The sequence below is a fragment of the Carlito syrichta genome, unplaced genomic scaffold (assembly GCF_000164805.1).
Source record: "Carlito syrichta isolate Samal-C Ts95f unplaced genomic scaffold, Tarsius_syrichta-2.0.1 Scaffold307169, whole genome shotgun sequence".
In the NCBI taxonomy this organism is placed as follows: Eukaryota; Metazoa; Chordata; class Mammalia; order Primates; family Tarsiidae; genus Carlito; species Carlito syrichta.
This window is the reverse complement of record NW_007251265.1, coordinates 224,214-244,645: the sequence shown is the minus strand read 5'-3', so window position 1 is coordinate 244,645 and position 20,432 is coordinate 224,214. Positions and strand designations below refer to the sequence as shown.

The 20,432-nt window shown below is 39.7% G+C and overlaps 1 protein-coding gene across 1 annotated transcript in view; it reads left to right on the top strand.

Moving 5' to 3' along the window:
* The window catches only part of SPATA5 (spermatogenesis associated 5), a 267,058-nt gene that overhangs the window by 47,042 nt on the left and 199,584 nt on the right, over nt 1-20,432 (top strand). The window contains exon 10 of the mRNA XM_021715497.1: nt 18,275-18,484. Within this exon, the coding sequence (XP_021571172.1) occupies nt 18,275-18,484 (210 nt within the window). The remainder of the gene's footprint in view (nt 1-18,274; nt 18,485-20,432) is intronic.

Genomic DNA, 20,432 nt, shown 5'->3' with positions numbered 1-20,432 from the left:
ATTATTGAGTTACAAAGGCTTTTAAAATATATTTCAAATACAAGTTCTTTTTCAGATATATGATTCACACATATTTTCTCCCATTCAATTGATTGTCTTTTTCACTTTCTTGATAGGGCTCTTTGAAGCACAAACATTTTTAACTTTAAGTCTGATATCTATGTTTTCTTTTGTTGCCTTCACTTCTTGTGTCACACTTGAGACACTGTTGCTAAATCCATGAAGATTTACTCTATATTTTCTTCTAAGAGTTTTATAATTTCAACTCTTGCATTCATGCTTTTGATTCATTCCCCCCCCACATAGGGTTATCCCTGTTTCTGTGTATAGTCATAGCCTTATAGAAAGTCCAACTGTAGCTTGAAGTCATGAGAAACATGTATGGGAAAACGTTATTTATTTATTACTATGGTAAGCCACATGTAACACAAAATATGCCATTTTAATCTTTTTTGAGTGTTCAATGTTAGTATGATTAAATACATTCCCATTGTTGTGTAGCCATCACCACCATTCATCTTCAGGGCTTCTTAGTCTTCTCATACTGAAACTGTACCTACTAAACAAACCACTCCTGATCCCCTTTCACCATTCAGTGTGACATTAGCTGTTTTTAAATATCATTTATTAGGTTAAGAAAGTTCCACTTTGTTGGGCATGGTGGCTCATGCCTATCATTCTAGCACTTTTGGAGGCGGAAGCAAGAGGATTGCTTGAGCCCACAGGTTTGAGACCAGCCTGGTTAACTTGGCAAGATCTCCTCTCTACAATAAATCAAAAAATTAGCTGGGCATGGTGACATGTGCCTGTAGTCCCAGTTACTCAGGAGCCTGAGGTGGAAGGATCGCCTGAGCCCAGCAGGTTGAGGCTGCAGTGGCCGTGAGCGTGTGACTGCACTCCAGCCTCAGCAACAGAGTGAGACTCCAACTAAAGAAAGAAAAGAAAAGAAAAAGTTCCACTTTATTTCTAATTTGCTGAGAAGTGGTCTTTTTTCTTTTTATATAATCATGAATGGATATTAAATTCTGTTAAATGCTTTTTCTGCATCTATTGAAATAATCATATGGTTTTTCTTAATCTGTCAGCATGATAAATTGCATTAATTGTTTTTCAGTGTTGAATCAGTCAAATATTCCTGGCATGAACTCCACTTGGCCGTGATATAGTATTCTTTTTATACATTGCTGAATACTATTTGCTAATATTTTGTAGAGGAATTTTGTATATATGTTCATGAAGGATATTGGTTTATAGTTTCCTTGTAAGATCTTTGTCTGGTTTTGGCATTAGGATAATACTAGCATTATAGAATGAGTTGGGAAGTGTTCTTTCTTCTTTTTAGTGATTATGTAGAATTATTATTATTCCTTAAATGTTTTTTACTGAAACTACTTGGGTCTGGAATTGTCATTGTTTGGGAAGTTTATATAAAAGTTAATTTTTTTTTAGTAAGTATACAACTATTCTGTGTTTTTTTTTTTTCGAGTTGGAGTCTCACTCTGTTGCCCAGACTGGAGTGCAGTGGCCGCTCCCAGCCACCACAGCCTCAACCTGTTGGACTCCGGCGATCCTTCCGCCTCAGCCTTCTAAGTAGCTGGAACTACAGGCGCGCGCTACCACGCTTGGCTAATTTTTTGATTTATTGTAGAGATGAGGTCTCGCTGCCCAGGCAGGTCTTGAACCCATGGGCTCAGGCAATCCACTCACCTCAGCCTCCAAAAGGCACGGGATTACAGGCTGAGCCACCGAGCCCGGCTCTGTGTTTTTTTAGTTTCTGCAGTGAGTTTGCATTTCTTAAGGAATTGATCTGTTTCACCTAAGTTACTTAATTTATGGCCATATAATTGTTTATAATATTCCCTTATCTTTTCAGTGTCTGCTGGATCAGTATGATATCTTATCTTTCATTTCTGATATTAATAATTTTTTTTCTCTTTTTTTTTCTTGGTCAGCCTGACTGGAGGTCTATCAGTTTGATTGACCTTTTCAGATAATCAGCTTTTTGCTCTATTGGTTTTCTGTTTCTGATTTCATTTGTTTTTGCTCGAATCTTCATTATGTCCTTCCTTGTATTTGCTTTAGTTGTATTTTTCTCTCCGAGTTTCTCAAGGTGGGATATGTGGTTACCGATTTTAAGTTTTCTAATAAAGGGTTCAGCTCCATAAACGTCCGTTAAGCACTGCTCTAGTGGCATTCCACATGTCCGATATGCTGTTTTTCATTTCCGTTTAGTTCAAAATATTAAAAAATTCCCCCTCGAGACATCTCCAGCTTATCATAATCTACCTTTAAGTGATATCATATCACACTAGGGTGTAAGAGCCTTAAGGAGTACACTCCCGTGGCTCCACTTCTGGCCTTTGTGCCATCGTCACGCTTTCTCCTTGGACGTATATTGTAAACCTCCCAGTGCCGTGTCTTCAGTTTGCTCTAGACAGAATACTTCCTTTTGAAGAGACTGAAGTATTAAGGAAGAAAGGCCTTAGAAGTACTCCGTGTCGTCACCATTTCCAGTTCTCCTGAGTCCTTGGTGTAGATTCAGGTTTCCATCTGGTGCCATTTTTCTTCTTCCCGAAGGACTGACTTTAACATCTCCTGTAATACAGGTGTGCTGGTCATGAATTCCTTCAGTTTTTTATGTCTGGAAAAAAAGCGTTTTGTTTTCCCTTTAGGAAGCTATTTCACTGAATAAAGAAATCTAGATTGACAGTCCTTCCTCTGTGTTCCCTAGTGGTTTAAGTCCACTCTCTTTTGTCTTGTATTTTTTGAAAAGAAATCTGCTGGCTCCATTTTGTCTTCTTTGTGTCTTTTGTGCTTTGTTTTCCCTTTGATTGCTTTAAGACTTCCTCTCCATCGTAGATTTTAAGTGACCGGATTGTCATGTGCCTTGGATGTCTTCTTCATGTGCCTTATGCTTTAGGTTTGCTCGTCTTTCTGTGTGTGTGAGCTTGCAGTGTTAACCAAGTTGAAGAAGTGGTCATCGTTTCTTAAAATATTTAGTCTGTTTCTTTGTTCCTCTCACCGGAAAATCAGTATGCAGACGTCTTTTAGCTTGAAGTCCTGAAGATCAGTGATACTGTGTTCACTTTTGTTTCTTCTGTTTGTTTGTTTTTTTCTCCTTTTGTTTTATTTTAGGGGGTCTCTATTGCTGTGCTTACCAGTTCACTGGTCTTTCTTTGTTTTGGAATGACAAACCTTCATTTAGTCAGCCTTTGGAGTAAAACTTCTCTTTAACACTGGCTGTGTAGTTACCAACTCCATCATTTATTTGGATTTTATTCATTGTTCTCTAATGTACTTTATCTGTTCCAGGATCCCATGTAGGCTTTCACATTACATTTAGCCATCTTGTCTCTTTAGGTTTCTCTGGGCTATTAGAGTTTGTTTTTGATGATCTTGACCATTTTAAGGTATACCGGTCAGGTTTTTAATAGACTGATGCTTTTCTTATATTTAGACTGGGACATGGTTTTTTTGAGGGGAAAATCTCAGAAATGAAGAGTAGTTCTCATCACAGCCTAAAGCATGATACTGATTTTGAGCTTTCACCTGTCTAACTTAATGTAAAAGTCTCCCAGTACCTTATAGGCTGATGTGCCTCTTGCGTGTGGAATCTGTTCTCCGTGTTTCCTTATCTGTGTTTAACTAATATGTCGCCTTCCTTGCAGTGGCATCAAATCTCTGTGCACAACTTCATATTTTTCTGGAGACAGCAGGGGAAGGAAGCCAGGACATAGAACAGTAGTTGGTCAAGTCATAGATTGGGATCTCTTTTACCAGATTAGAATTCAGGAATAAAGCTTGATCTGGTCCTTCAGGTTGACTCCGCCATCATTCTCATTTTCGTCTTTTCTTCCACAAGCTGAGCTGTGTCAGTACTAGGGGCTTCAGATGACCCAGCCTTATTTATTCCCTTGACTGCTGCGCATCTTTCCCATCTCTGATTAAATGTCCGGTCTTGACCCTCTAGAAACTCAAGGGCCTGCTATGTGCTCTTGTAGCATCTTATACAATCTTTTTGCCTAGTCCCTCCATAATTATTAGTATATTTGCACAATGTAGAGACCATGCCAGTTTAGTTCACTGTGGTAATCTTACAGCTGGGCCAAGCCCTCAAAACAGCCATGCCACGCAGTAGAATGAATATATCTGAGTCAGCGAGTGAATACACTATAAATGAGTAAATGAGTGCATTTTAGATGCATTTTATCTAATAAGCCTTTATCAACTCTGCCTAGAGGAGCCTGCCTCTTAGGTTGACCATGAGTATATACTTGTAGCACATGGGCCCTGTATCTACCAGAAATTACAAAAGATGACACAGTAATCTCTACCCTAGGGTAGTTAACTTCTGCTCAGTGACCTGATCACCTAGACCTTCTCACTTCTCTGAGGCTTGCTTGTCTCAGTATGTACCTAAGATAATAGGTCTAATTTCTCCAGCAACAACTTCTTCCAGAATTTTCTTATGACATCTTTCAGGCCCACTAAACCCCAACCCTCAACTGTTGCATGCAGCACATTCGGCAGCCAGGGACAAGTTTTGCTGATAAGGTCAACTCTTGTGTTCTTTTTTGAAGTATCACTCACCAAGACTGTATGGTGAGGATTGTTTTCTGATATTCCCTTTTCTCTTGATTGGAGCTTTCTCCTCATACTGGTCGCCTTATTCAGGAATGCCAGGAGAGTCCTCTTTCCCCAGCATCTTTGCTCCCTAGCAAGTGCTGTCATTTTTCCCCTTGGGAGGTTCCTTCTGTTCCTTATCTCAGGACATGGAATCTGAACTGCTTTTGAAATTTGTTTGGCTTTCTGACAGAGGGATCTCGACCTTGTTTCTCTGCCTCCTATCTAACAGACGTCGGGAACCTCCCTTTAGCCAGTCATGGCAGGGAGAGTTTTTCTTTCTATATAACACAAATTTTTTTTTTTTGAGTCCGAGTCTCACTCCAGTGGCACGCTCATGGCCATCCCCACTGTTGACCTGCTGGGCTCCGGCGATCCTTCCGCCTCAGCCTTCCAAGTAGCTGGAACTACAGGCGCACGCTACCACGACCGGCTAATTTTTGATTTATTGCAGAGAGGAGATCTCACCAAATTGCCAGGGCTGGTCTCAAACCTGCGGGCTCAGGCAGTCCACTCGCCTCGGCCTCCCAAAATGCTGGGATTACAGGCTGAGCCACCGAGCTGGGCCACAAACAATTTTATTATCAACCAACCATCAAAGGAGATCAGAAGAAATGATTTGAATTTATAACTCAAATGTTTGAACAGATCTGGAATAGAAAACGTAATTCAAGGCATATGTATGTAAACCTTGTACACTTTTGCATGTTGGCAGCATTTTTCACCAGTTCTCACCACACACTGGTTTATTCCTGACTCTCCAACTTCTTCCTTATTTTCCGTGTCACCTCTTGTTGGCCTGTCCTTCTGCCACATTTGTCCTTCCATTGCTTTGTTTTGTTTTTGAGTTGTAGTCTCACTCTGTTGCCCAGACTGGAGTGCAGTGGCTACTCCCGGCCACTGCAGCCTCAACCTGCTGGGCTCCAGCGATCCTTCTGCCTCAGCCTTCCAAGTAGTTGGAACTACAGGCGTGCGCTACCACACCCAGCTAATTTTTGATTTATTGTAGAGATGAAGTCTCGCCAAGTTGCCCAGGCGGGTCTCGAACCCGTGGGCGCAGGCAATCCACTCACCTCAGCCTCCCAAAGCGCCGTTACTTTGTTTCTAAGATAATACAAGAGAAGTGTGTGTCTGCCCACTAACCCATATGAGTATTTGTAATGTTCTGGGCACTGTGTCAGGAAGAGCTTTGTGATGTACACATGCCCAGTAGGTAGTGCTTTCATTTGATGATGGTTATCTCAAATGCCCAAAGAAAAATAATCAGAACAAAACTTATTGTACAGTTTTTGCTATTAAAACAATTCAGGCTAGGCTTGGTGGCTCAAGTCTGTATTCCCAGTGCTTCGAGGACTGAGGAGGGTGGTTTCCTTGATGCCAGAAGTTCGAGGCTGGCCTGGACATCTCTACAAAAATAAAAAACAGTTAAAAAATTTTTTTGACTTTTGCATAATTTATTTTAGTTTTGGGGTACTATTCCATATGGTTTACCTAAAATTTACTTAAGAAACGTGTGACTATATGCTTACCACCTGGGCTTGGGGACCAATCAGTAGAAATCCCTGTCTCTTTCCTCTGTTATTATGTTTTCAATTTCTCCATTGTTCTTTATCTTTCCTAGTTTTGCTAAGTGTCTAAAAAGTTTCCTTCAACATTCAAATTTTCTGGTGACAGTAGTAATGTCAACCAAGAAATCTGGTAAATTAGAAAAAGCAAACTATTTTAATAAGGTATGCAGAATTTTATAGGTGAAGCTTTATACTATTTTCATATTCTGTGTTGTAACTTTTTTTTTAAGATTAGAAAATATAGTTTATTTAGAAAGTAAATTAGAGAGAGAGAAAGAAAAAGGAAATTAGCCTCCCCAAGGTAGGGGAGGGGGGCCGAAGCTTAAGAAAACATGGCCTGGCCTTAGCTCAGAGCACATGTCCACACCATATAGCTTAGCAAGGCAGTGGTGGTGATAGTCTGGCAATGGTCAGAGTTTTTATTTCTTATGAGATTTGTTTTCCTAGACTTGTTCATCTGGCAGAAGTAGGTAGTTTTTTTAAAGCCCACTTTGGAAATTGTTAGCCCATCTATAGGTTGAATTAAGGCATAAAGCTTTCTGATCTAAGGGAGGTTATTTTGATAATAGTTTATTGTTATATTTACAAGGTTTATTCATAACCAGCCCTGAAGACAGCTTACAGTAAACTTATTAAGGTGTGATGGTAATGTAATGATGTTACAATTGAACTCAGGTTTTAATATAACCATTAAACTGATTAGGAAATCTGTACAGTGTGAAACTTAGTTAAAATATTTGTCTTTAAGTTGATCATATTTTCTGTGTTTCTCAGGTGTCTGCATTTTTTAGCTTGAATCATTTCCTTTTCAACGTCTTCATATGTATGAGTTACAGGAACATCTGGCTCCCGTGGCTTTCTCATATGTTCAGCGAGACCCTCAGTGTCATCTGCTAACAAGCAGCAAACACTTCAGAGTTAGCTTCAGTGAGGGACAGCATTTTGGCCTCTAGTTTCTTGCGCTCTCTCCGTCTTTCTTAGCTCTGTGTACTTACACCTGTGAAGTAGTTAGGTGTTTCTAACCTAAGCTTGCTTTTGGAAAATGGAAGTAAGACAGAAGGAGGTGAAGAGCTGTGAGAAGAGAGACCTAAAGACCCTGGAGAGTCCTCAGCCCCTCTTCACCCCCATGCGAGGCATTTCTCCACGTTTGTCCTTGGCACTATAACTCGCCTGCCTCTCAGAGTGCTCCAGTGACTTTTGCATTTTGTCAGAAATTTCTCTTTTTAATCAGTGGGAGAGGCCTGTAGATAGATGGCTATGGCACCATGGTGGAACTGGAGCTTTCACTTATGTTTTTTAATCTTCGTAGAGTGTTTATAGCATGAGAGAAGTAATTTTTTTGTCTGTTCACTATATAAAGCTAATGGCTTTCACTTATTTTCGCTTAGATCTAAAAATGCATTTTAATATTTACTACTTCCTAGTTTTGCTTTATCTCCCTCAAAGAGGCTTCTGGGAAGTTCATTGATTTTTGTTTGGACCTTGGAGTTTGGGTTTTCTCAGTTTTTTTTCCTGCATTATGTCATATCTTTAGTAATATAGTATGTTTATGATTTCTAAATAAAATATGTGTGTTTTAAATGCTTTGATTGTTGAGAAGTTAGTGTGTGACCCCTGAGAGAATTTGGAACAGGTGCTAACCCACTTGCTACTGCCTGGCTTCTTGTCCTTGCATTGGGAGTTGCTAGGATAAAATAACAAAGTGAAAAGTACTCTGTATTTTCAGTAAAATAATACTTTTCAAAGATTTTCGTCCCTGGCAGAGTAAGGCTTGACCCCCAGCCAGCAGGAGGAGGCTCTTGACTCACAGATTGTGTTTACAGGAAAACATTGTGGTTCCCCCCTGAGCTACTGAATTCCGCTCATAATAGTTCTTCCAAAGTCTGCAGCCCAGCATTAATTCTTAATCTGTCCCCATGGAGCATACCCATCGAGATTTTTAAAAAAATTTGTTTTCAGCCTGATCATCAAGTTCTTTGGCTTCTGTGGGTATACAGTTTGAGTTTTTCATTTTGTTTTGTTTGGGATGTTTTCCAGGAAGTACTATAAGATGTTTTGGGATGAAGGGGGGGCATTTTTCCTTGGGAAATTTATCTCATTGTTTTGTCTGTGCTTGTTTGACAGCTGTTCCTTCACGACTAACTTTAATTCCACAGTTACAAAGCAATATGTGAGCAGCTGTTGACTGTTTTCATTAGGGCAAAGTAATAAAGAACCCAAACATCATCAGGAATGATTTAAGTTAGATTCTAGGAATAATTTAGGTTAGATTGTAGGGATAATTTTCTGGCAGTTATGGCACATGCAAGTTATTGAAAAGAGTTCTAGAATTCAAAAAAATTTAAGAATCATAAAATGTTATTTGTTGAAAGATGAGAGGTGTTGAAAGAGGAAATACTGTTTGAAGGTAAGATAGTGAACCAGCTGGTTTTTGAATTCCTCTTCTAGGCCTAGGATTTTGTGATTTCATGGTGGTGGTGATCTTTCTCTTACAGACAACTTTTCCCATGACTGCTTTTCTTTGGGACTCTTCTGTGCAATAGTAAGATCTTTAAGGAGATTTATATTTATTTTTGAATTACTATCTTTGCCATAGAAAGAATATCATTTGTTTGGCTTTTGGGTACTAAACTCAAAATGCAAAAGTGATTTGCCTCTGCTTTAGTTCTGAGTGGTAAGATAAAAAAAAAAAAAAGTGATGGTAATTAAATAGTGCTTGTGAAATAAAAAATGTACGAACTGATTATCTGTTGTCAGTAGTCCTCCAAAATATAGCTATTTATAAACATCTACCCAAAGAATAGAGTTAAAAAGAAACAGAAAATAAAATTGTGAATACAAAACAAAATGAAAAATTCATTTAAGCCACACACATAGGTACACATGTGCGTTTGCGTTTTGAGAGGTTAGAAGGTACTATACCAAATTTTTGATAGTGGTTACTTTTAGGTGTTGGGAGTACCGACAATTCTTATATTCTCCTTTAGAGTTTCTTATTGGCTATACTTATTATTTATCATCTGACCTCATAATCTATCGGGTGATAATTGCTACTGTTATTTTCGTATTCTGACAACTGTCGTTTTACACATAGTCCTCAAATTCCTGTTTTCACTATCTCTCATATTTGTGAATTGTAGAGCTGTTTTATTTTGGGGGGGAGTTTTTATATTTATGTGAAGACAGATATTTTATATATTTAGACAAAGACTATATCCTTCAGGTTACTTTTCTGTTTCTCTTTCTAGATAGAGTTCAGATTTTTGGAGACATTATCACACTCATCTTTTGCCCCTATAGGCTCTAGGACAGATTTTACCTGTAGAAGACATTTTGAAAAGTTGATTAGATTTATTTCACTTGTAAGTTTTAACCACAGTACAATAGGTGGAAAGAATAAAGGAACTGCAGTTGTAGTAAAGGATGAAAATTAGGTTAAACAGATTCCGGTTTTGTGACTCTCAGCAACTTCTCCCTTGGTTCCTGTACTCTGCTGGCTGAGTGAGTGGCTCCCTGGCGACTGGGCGTTAGGGTTTCTTCTTGCTGAGCTCAAGACTCCCCCGACCCACACGCATACACCATGCTATCCTTTCTTTGGTCCACAGCTTCTAGGGTCTGAGTCTGCTTTTTTGTACTCATTCATGAAAGCCTCTTACACACACGTATTATATGTCAAATGATAAAAGTAATGCAGTTTTACTGTAGAAAATTTTTGATGGTACCAAAAATTATGAAGGATGATATAAGAATTACCTATATCTCCATACCTTAAAATAATCACTTTTTAATATTTGGGCATAATACCTTTTAGTCTTTCAAAAGTGTCTGTGTGTGTTTCAAATGGGATTATAATGTATTCAGAGGCTTATAGTCTTTTTAATGCAAATTTTTGGGAAATGTAAAATATCTTCTAAATATGTTTAATTTCTGTGTATGAAATTGTTCAATTTTTGAGTATCCTGTAATTAATTTAATTATTGTTTGATGTTTGTCATTGAGATTGTTTCTAGGTTATTTGCTATCATGCAGAGTGCTGTGAATCTTTGAAGAAAAATCTTTTTGTATCTTTTGTTTTAGGAATGTAGTCTAGGAATTAATGTTATTAGGTTAAAGTATATGAACTTCTAAGATATGTTGCCAGTTTCCTTTAGGAAATGGACCTTTTTTTTAAACCACTGTGTAAGACTGTTGTCTCATTGTACATCATCGGCTTTGAGAACTCCGTGTTTTATTTATCAATTTATTAAATTTTTTATTTTAAAGATGTGGGGTGCAATTCAGGATTAGGTATACAAGTGGTCATAGTACAGGTGAAGTTGGGGCCTCCCTCTGGTGTCCACTTTGCCTGGCTTGAGATCAGGTGCCCTTGTGGATGTCATGTGCTCCGTTTCCCTCCCCAGCCGTGTCTGGCTACTGCCAGTCCCTTTCTTGTTGCCTTATGGTAAAAGTTCAAGGTCCACTTACGGAGAACCCCATGTTTTAATTTTTGCTAATTTTAAAGGCTAAAATAGTTTTCAGTATTTTAATTTGTCTATTTTAGCCTTGACTCGTGGAGAGTTGAACTTCTTTTCCCCATAAATATGTTGACCTTGAGGTTTTTTTGAATCATCCATTCCCTTTTGTAACAGTACCTTCCCCTGGCTAGTTATTTCTGTTTGTCTTTAAAAAATTTTTAATAGTTTTTTGTATTCACTCTTTTCTCTTTGAGCTTTTAAAACTTTAAAAAAAATTTTTTTACCTTTTGTTCCCTTTCTTTTAAAGTTTTTTGGTCTAGCCTCTTAGGAAAATAACAGGATATGCATAATAACAATGGCAAACATAGTCTTCACCAAGAAGCCAGAATCTTGTGTTTTTAGAGACAAGATCTTGGTCTTGCCCAGATTGGAATACATCAAAGCTCATCGTAACCTCAAACTCCTGGGCTTACGTGATCCTCTCTACCTCAGCCTCCCAAGTATCTAGGACTACCGGCATGTGCCACACCTGGCTAATTTTTATATGTTTTGTAAGACAGGGTCTTGCTGTGTTACCCAGACTGGTCTTGCATTCCTGGCCTTAAGCGATCCTCCTGCCTGAGCCTCCCAAAATGCTGTGATTACAGGAGTGAGCCACTGTGCCTGGCTTTATGTTTGCAGTTCACTATTTCTCTCTGAGATGTAACTAAAACTTCAGTTCCTCAGTTTACTTTTTGTTAAATGTACTTCCCTGCTCCTGTAAAACCCCATCCCGTCTTTAATGATGGACCAACCCATGGATCTTATAGATTATAAGCATCCTTGGATTCACGCGGTCATTTGCATTTTAGATAACATCGAGCATAGCTGATAGGCTTCTCTTCTTCTTCCCTGCGGAGAGGCTGTCTCACAAAAAATTTTCCTCTTTGAGCATTTTCTTTTTATTTATTTATTTTTTGGAGTTGGAGTCTCACTCTATCACCCAGACTGGAGTGCAGTGGCCGTTACCGGCCACCGCAGCCTCAACCTGCTGGGCTTCAGCAGATCACCTAGACTGGAGTGCAGTGGCCGCTCCTGGTCACTGCAGCCTTGACCTGCTGGGCTCCGGCGATCCTTCTGCCTCTGCCTTCCAGTAGCTGGAACTACAGGTGCGCGCTACCACGCCTGGCTAATTTTTTGATTTGTTGTATAGATGATGTCTCGCCAAGTTGCCCAGGCGGGTCTCCAACCCACAGGCTCAGGCAATCCACTCACCTCAGCCTCCCAGAGCACGGGATTACAGGCTGAGCCACCGAGCCCAGCTTGAGCATTTTCTTCTTTTAGTTCCTTCTGTCTTCAAAGTGCATCAAATTGTTTAGTTTAATATTCTTTTCTATTACATGCCAGTAGCAGAATGTCTTGATATAGTCAGTGATCCAGGACAGCCCAGGAGAGGAGGCCTTTATGACAATGAAATGCCTTTAGAGAATATACATCGATTCTGGCAACTCTGCCTTGGAGATTTCTACCTTGAGAGAAGGAACTTCCTCTACCAGTTAGTAATAAAATACAGATGCAAACCAGCATCCTGTACCTATAATACTTAATTCTAACTTCCTCCTCACCATTGTCTCTAAGACAGTGGCTTTGCAAAAACACCTCGGGAGCTGCATATTTTAGAAATTATTTACCTTTTCCACACAGGCCTTGATAGTCAAATAAATGCAACTTCACATGTGGAAAGTGTTGGGTCAGTGGGAAGGACTGAGGGCTTGTGTATTTCTCTGTTGTGCCCCAAGGAGCAGTTCTGTTTCAGTACAAGTGTGTTATGTTTGACCAGATAAAACACATTGGAAAAGTTGGTCACGTTGCTTCTCACATAACTGTTAAGCTTAGAGATAAAGTTCTAGATCTTCTGACATAGCTTGAGATTTGATACGGTGTTCTATCTAGTTCAAGTGTTTCTAGCTTGCCCAGTTATTGAAATGGAACTTGATATTTATGTGACTTCTGCAGGGTTCTTATGTAACTATGGATTACTTATATAACAACTTTGAGTTGATTTCTACTCTGTTTTGAAGAATATGAAAGTTTTTTGAATTTGTACTGGGCTTATGTTATAAAGCTATGTGAGTCCCATACTTTGTATGTGCAGCCTTAAGTGCTTTGCGAAGTTACATTTATTAAAAGGGGTTATACTTATGGTTGGGTATTTGTAACAACGTAGCATCATCTGTATTTGAAAAGAAATTAAGCATAGAACATGTGCCATTCAGACACCAGACAATATTTTCATTTATTTTGGATGGGTTGATTCCTTATCACAGATTCCAGATTTTCCTACCATATTCAAGTCTCAGTTGCTACCTTATGAATCTTACTCCTTTGTTTCCACACATAATTCCTTTTTTTTTTTTAATGTAAACTTTAGGTACCCAGCTATCCCCGTGTGAATCCTGGATGTTAGCTTTGTTTCCATTTTCTTCTGTACCAATTGCCCTCCACATGTAGTTAATCATCAAGACTCCTCAATTTGCCTTTTTTGTCACTATTTTTGGCCCCGTTGCTATGATAGCATGCAGTCTGCTGCTGTCTCTCCCCCGGATTGCTGCAGCGCCCTTCCTGGGTCCCCAGTCTCGCCTGCCCCTCTCCTAGTGCCACTCTGCCGGAAGCACAGATGTGGTCACATGGTCCTCAGGTCGAGTGGTTCTGTCTAGTGCTCTCAGGCTAGAGTCTGAGCTAAGCCGCACAGTCTCCAAGCCCTAGCTGTTGTAGCCTCCTTGCTTCTGCTCTCCTCCTGCTCTCTGAGTTGTAGCCATTCTGAATTGCTTTTACGTTTTCCTAAGACACATGCTTACCCTGCTTCCTCCTCTTGGTGGCATTTTCTGTCACTGCATCCAGATGATTCCTGTATGTCCATCAGGCCCCACCTCGTCTGGTACTTCCTGGAACGCTTTTCCTGGCTGTGTAAATTCTGGGATTGCCTTTTAGCATGTGCCATGCTGTATGGTGGCTGCCTGTTTGTGAAAATATTCCAGCAGGTCAGAAGCTCAGTGTGGGCTGGAAGTGTTTTATCTCAGGAACCTGCACAGCATGAAATGGGCATTTACTCAGTATTTGTCAGACTGGCTGACATTTCTTTCTGTAGGCGACCTTGTTTTATTTTTCACTGCGAGGAGGCTAGAGACCTTCTGACATAATGGCTTCCTCGGATCGTGCTTTCTGGCCAACTCTCCCCTTGTGACCTTTGCTGCCACTGCTTGGGGCGATCCTGCTGGCGAAGCACCCTTCCCACCAGAATGTCCAGTGGAACGGCCCAGGCAGCAGGAATGGGGGGCCTGTCTTGGGGGAGGAGGAGACAGGATACAGCTCTAGGTGGGAAAGGTATGGAAGTCAGGCTGCTTCGAAGGATAGGAAGAAGGAGGGAATCCTGGCAGGCTGAGGCAGGAGTAGAGACGTACGTAGTGAAGGCAGAAGTACAGACGAGACTGCTGATGAATCAGCCCCGCATGCCAGGAGGGAGGAAGGGTCGGGTTGTTTCCCTGTCCCATGGACCCTACCGCCTTGAGGGCTGTGGGCCCGCTCCTTAGTGCAGACGGCGAGGGCATTGCTTTTGTTGAACTGTTCTGTGTCATCGAACACTCAGTTTTCTGGGGAGAGCATCTTAATTTCTCTTGAGCAATAAGTCCTCTCCAGCTCTTTTGCCACTGCTTACTGATGCCTAACTAAAGAGACATGGAATTGCTCTCTCTCTTTTAGGTGAGAAAGTAGGATTTATTGAGAAGACAGGGGAAGGGACCCGAGGGGGTTTCCCGACATATAATCTCTTAATCATGTAGAGTTTCTTATCCATTATTTTGGTGATTTTCAAAATGTATGTTTCATGGAGGTGTTTCAAGCATTCACGATCTGGTTTCAGTTGCTTGTTAAAGACTTTTTAAAAGGCTGATTAAAAACCACCCTGAAATGTATTGAATTTACCAAATTTTATCACATTGGAGGTTGTCAGGTTGGACTGCCAGGATTGCTTTGTTTTGTGCAGACCTGAGGAAGAAAATTCTCCTAGCCATTTATGGGCATGTAATTGCATTATTTAAAAAGTCATTGATTAGGAAGGATGTAGTTCTGTCCTGACCTTTAAGAAAATTAGATCTGTCAGTGTATTCTTACCTGCATTAGTGTAGTGAGTAGTATGCTTCGTTGCTACCGTGCTTAATTGTCCAACTTCCGTGCTGGAAGGCACGGAGATGGCTGCTCCTCACAGCATGTTCAGAGTGTGTTCTCACTGTACAGTAGTTGCATAGTAAAAGGTGAATGACTGTCAAGTAGGAGCATAACAGTGACACATTATCATTTCAGTTTTGAAAGTCTAAGAAGTCTCTGATTCGTCGTGTGACAGTTACTGTAAACACTGCTTTTATCTGTCACTTTTATGTAGTATGTACATGGTGTCTATCAGTGTGTTTATGTGTATGCTTGTTGTTTATGTATATGCATATGTGTGCATATTCCACTGTTTTTTTTTTTGAGTTGGCATCTCACTCCTTTGCCCAGACTGGAGTGCAGTGGCATGCTACTAGCCACTGCAGCCTCAACCTGCTGGGCTCCGGCAATCCTTCCGCCTCAGCCTTCCAAATAGCTGGAACTACAGGTGGGCACTACCACACCTGGCTAATTTTTTATTTATTGTAGAGATGAGATCTCGCCAAGTTGCCCGAGCGGGTCTCGAACCCGTGGGCTCAGGCATTCCACTCACCTCAGCCTCCCAAAGCTCTGGGGTTACAGGCTGAGCCACCAAGCCCGGCTATTCCACTGTTTAAGGCATAAAACGTAAGCTACTGCTCTGATTAAACTGTGCTATTCAGTCACCTTGTTATTATTCAATAACCTTTCCCTCCCTGACAGTGTCCTGCTACTGCCAATCCCTTTCTTCGAGTGTGTGGCAAATATATAGGGTCCACCTCTGAGTGAGAAAATTTGGTACTCAGTTGTTTGTTTCTGTGATAGATCACTGAGTGTTGTAGAGTCTAAATCCATCCCAGTTGCTGCAAAGTCCTAGTTCCTGTACTGACCATTTCTTCTCAGCTCTCTATACTTTTTGGTCTCTGCTCAGTTTTCAACTACCCTCCTTTAAATTAGCTTCTCCGAATGTTTATTTTTATGAGAGGTATGTTAAAGTATTTGGAGAGAAGAACATAATATCTGCAGCTTGCTTTTAAAAGATCCAACAGAAAATTCAAACATTCAAGTGTGTGTGTGCGCACTGTGTGTATACATGTGTGCTTGTATATATATAGAGAGAGCACGCACTATTACAAGTGTGGCAAAGAGTAAGAATTACTATATTTTGGCAGAGTATATAGGCATTTATTGTACTGAACTTTCAACTTTTGCATATGTTTGAAACTTTCAAAGCAAAGTGAAAAATTAAAGAAGAAGAATGGATCAGAGACACCGGAGAGTACAAACAGGCACCACCCAGCAGGGTCCGCTGCACTTTTGCCTGAAATAAGCCCAGTCACAGCAGCAACAGTTGTCTTCTGTGGTCAACGGGAAATTTGATTCTGCCGTTGACCGCTAGGTATTTTTAGGACCCAAAGACCATGTACACTGATCTTGAGTTAAATTTAGTTTTTTTAAATGGCGAAATCCGAAATCAGAAGAAACCTAAAAAGAAAAAGAAGGCAAAAAAAAATCAAGGGCTGAAATGCTGCAGGAAGACATCGCCACTTCCTGCTGGTACCCTTAGAATACATTAAATGGTTGGGATAAATTGGCATTAGGAACCAAGAGGCCTAAAAACGTTCATGTCTTCTTTTTTTAAGAAAGCAGGATTTATTGAGAGGACAGAAAAGCTCCCACAGTGGGAGGGAACCCAAAGGGGTTGCCCATGTTCATGTCTTTTAATCCAATAATCTTAAATTTCAAGAAAGCAATTTAGGAAAATAATTAAATCAGATCTCAGGATTATGGTTGATAGCATAGCATTCCCCTGGATTTGTGAGCAGAAAACAAAAACAATAAAATCTTCCCACAAAACCATATAAGTTCATTTGGAAAAAGCAATCTTTTTCTAATTGAACAAACAAAATCCTTGCTTCTCCTTTGGATTTATGAATTGCCTGTTTTATGACTTCTCTTCCTGTTTCTTCTTCTCCTGCCTCTTGAATGTTGGTGATGCCCAGTGCTCTGCCTTTGGCCCACATATCTTTTCTTGGTTGGCAATTTTAATTGATCTCATGGCTTTTACTATATGCATGAGGCTGTCTCTGAAGCAGAAATTTCAGTTTTATCCTCATTTCAGGGCTTCATTTGCACCACTTACATGCCAACTGCCCACTTTTGATCTTTTGAATATTCTGTCCCATGTTTAGCTCTGTATATTAAAAATAAATCTGTCATTTATTTTTCCTCTTGAAGATATTCGTATGTGGACCATATGTTTTGAATCTATCATGAAATCCAGCTTTATATTTTCTCTCTTTGTGTATCTCTGTAGTGTTGTTCTGGCTTGTTTTCATCATCAGGTCACCTTGCTACCCTAGGTCTAGCCTTTAAAAAAAATTTGTGTCCCGAGTTGGTTTCCCTGCACACTGTCTCTTCTCTACTAAGTCTTCTCAGAGAAGTCTTCCAGAAGCATCAGACCATATACCTTTCTAGATTAAAAACCTTCAAAGACTCCTTAGTATGTACAAAAATTTATCTTGAACTCCTTCATCTAGTCTTCAAGGTCCTACGGCTTCAACTATTCTTTATTTCTCTTCCTCAAATCTTCTTTCTCCCATCCTCTTTGTATTTTTTCCCTTCTGAGTCTTTGCCACTTTTTGGCCTCTACCTGACCATTTCCCTTGTTTTTACATTTCCAAATCTCATCCATCCTTTAAGAGTTGGCTTTCAGATTTGCCTTCCAGCTGGAAGTAATCTTTTCTTCCTGGGAATTCCCAAAGGCTTTTTATGTTTGTTATTGTACTTAGTGTCCTTTTCATTGTACTGTATTTATGTTCATGTTGCTAGTTGTTACTAATTGTAAAGTTTCTTTAGAGTGTGGATTCCTGTCTCATTCTTCTGTTTCCTGTACACATCTCGCACAGTGTATTCTTAAGACGTATTTATTTATAAGTAAATAATATGTAAGGTGCTATCTTATTTTGGGTGTACTTCTTAGTTTAGTAATGGAACAAAATTTTGAGGATACTTTCTTTATATGCCAAAGATAAAAAAGATCTTATGTTCCATAAGGATCTACAAAAATATGCTTTGAAGTAATTTTGTTAAAAAAAAAAGTAGTTAAGGTATATGGATGAGACCATTTTCAGACAGATGAAACCTAACTTTTAAAGCTGTCTGGAAGGATAGACTTAACTATGTGTTCAATCTTTTAGTTATTTACACAAGACTCGCAAGCATAAATACGCGCGTGCATGCGCGCGCACACACACACACATACCCACACACATATAGTATTTTTATAATATACAGCTCACGTTTACTTCCAGTTCTTAATGTTCTAGGAATTTTTTCAAGGCTGTTTCTCATTCTTCCGTGTTTCTCTTCCCATTTGCACTTCTTTGGTTGATGATATGTTTTATTTATTATTTTTAGTTCTCTGTTCTGGCAACACTTACACTTAGAAAACATTCTGTTTTGCAGGTATCCTGGTCAGATATAGGAGGACTTGAAAATGTCAAGCAGAAGTTGAAACAGGCTGTGGAATGGCCTTTGAAGCATCCAGAGGCTTTTATCCGAATGGGTATTCGGCCACCTAAAGGAGTCCTTCTGTATGGTCCACCTGGATGCTCTAAAACAATGATAGCAAAGGCCTTGGCCCATGAGAGTGGACTGAACTTCCTAGCTGTAAAGGTGAGGTGCTAAATCTTTTAATGGCTGCTTTTTACTCCTAGCCTCCCCCGTCTCCTTTCTCAGACTAGCTCTTAGGAGACTGTGTAAAGGCATCTTCAGAAGTAGCTGCGTTTTAGTTTTCATTTGAGGCTTATGGCAATAGGTATAGGGAGGTAGGAGATAAGAAAATGGAGCATGCAATCAGCAAATCATGGTGAGCAATGAGAAGACTGCTTTATTTGTGATTTTTAATTTTTATCCTAAAGATGTGGAGTTCACTTTAGGATTAGGTATACAAGTCGTTATCAGACAGGCAAAGTTTGGGCCTCCCTTTGGTCCTCACTTTGCCTGTTTTGAGATCAGGCACCCTTACTGATATCATGTACTCCCCTCTCTCTCCCCTGGTGGTATCCTGCGATTGCCAATCCCTTTCTTATACTGTAGATATATATTTTTTTGAGTTGGAGTCTCACTCTGTCGCCCAGACTGGAGTGCAGTGGTCGCTTCTGACCACTGCAGCCTCGACCCACTGGGCTCCGGCGATCCTTCTGCCTCTGCCTTCCGAGTAGCCAGAATTACAGACATGCGCTACCATGCCTGGCTGATTTTTTGATTTTATTGTAGGGATGAGGTCTGGCCAAGTTGCCCAGGCGGGTCTTGAACCTGCGGGCTCAGGCAGTCCACTCACCTCAGCCTCCCAAAGCGCAGGATTACAGGCTGAGCCACCGAACCCGGCTTCTTACACTATTATGATAAATATTTAGGGTCTGCTATGAGTGAGAAAATATGGTACTCAGTTGTTTGTTTCTGTGATAGATCACTGAGTGTTATAGACTCTAAATCCATCCAAGTTGCTGCAAAGTCCATCATTTTGTCCTGCTTTATGGCTGCGTAATATTCCATTTTGTATATGTACCACATTTTAAAAATCCAGTTCAGTTTTGATGGGCAGCACGGTTGGTTCCATATTTCTGCTATTGGGAGTAGTGCTGAAGACTGCTTTACTTGGTTTCTTGATTTTCAGTGTTTCTTACACCCATGTGTAACAGAAACAAATCTACTTTTGTTTCTACATTTTAGACTTGTACAAAAGATGTGTGCTTGGCCAAGACTTAATTAAAACCATAATAGTGAGTTCAGTAGTTACATACTTAGAATTTTCAAATAAATTTCTAAATTAAAAAAAAAATACTTTCCCAGTGGGAGATTATTATGTGTATTGTTTATATTCTGAACTACACACATACACTCACATCTTATTTATTCATTACCTTGCCTTTCATTACCTGGGATAGATAATCTTACTTTTTATACAGTTTTACATTTGCTTTAAGACCAGATGGTAATTTTGTTATTAATTTTTATGTAACATTATGATATAACCAGTTGCTAAATATACATATATTAAACTTTAAATTAATTTCTGTGCATTATGTCACAGAGATATGTGCCTAAATATATTACGTATCAATTCATTTCAGAAGAGGCACATGATAATCTGTGTTGATATTACCAGGGACTATTTTGTATAACAAAATGTATTTTCTTTCTTGAATGTTAAAATCACTTGCAATCTGAACGCATAAAACTTATTTCAGAGTAGTTTGTCAGCTTCTGACTTTACTTAAAATTTAGGTGAAATGATATCTAGCTGTGTTTAAGTTGTTTGTTCGTTAAGATCAGTATGTTCAACAGATTTTTGATAACTTCTTTCCTGGAAGATATTGGAGAGTAAAGATATGGAGATGGGAACATGTCCATTGTGCTCAGTTATGGTGAATCACAAATAAGAGTTGCAGTTTCAAATGCTGGGTAATGAGCAGTTTTGAAATTTCCAAAGACATTTTGGTTTTTCTCTGGTTCCTGACTTCTTTTTTTTTTTTTTTTGAGTTGGAGTCTCACTGTCGCCCAGACTGGAGTGCAGTGGCAGCTCCCGGCCACTGCAGCCTCGACCTGCTGGGCTCCGGCC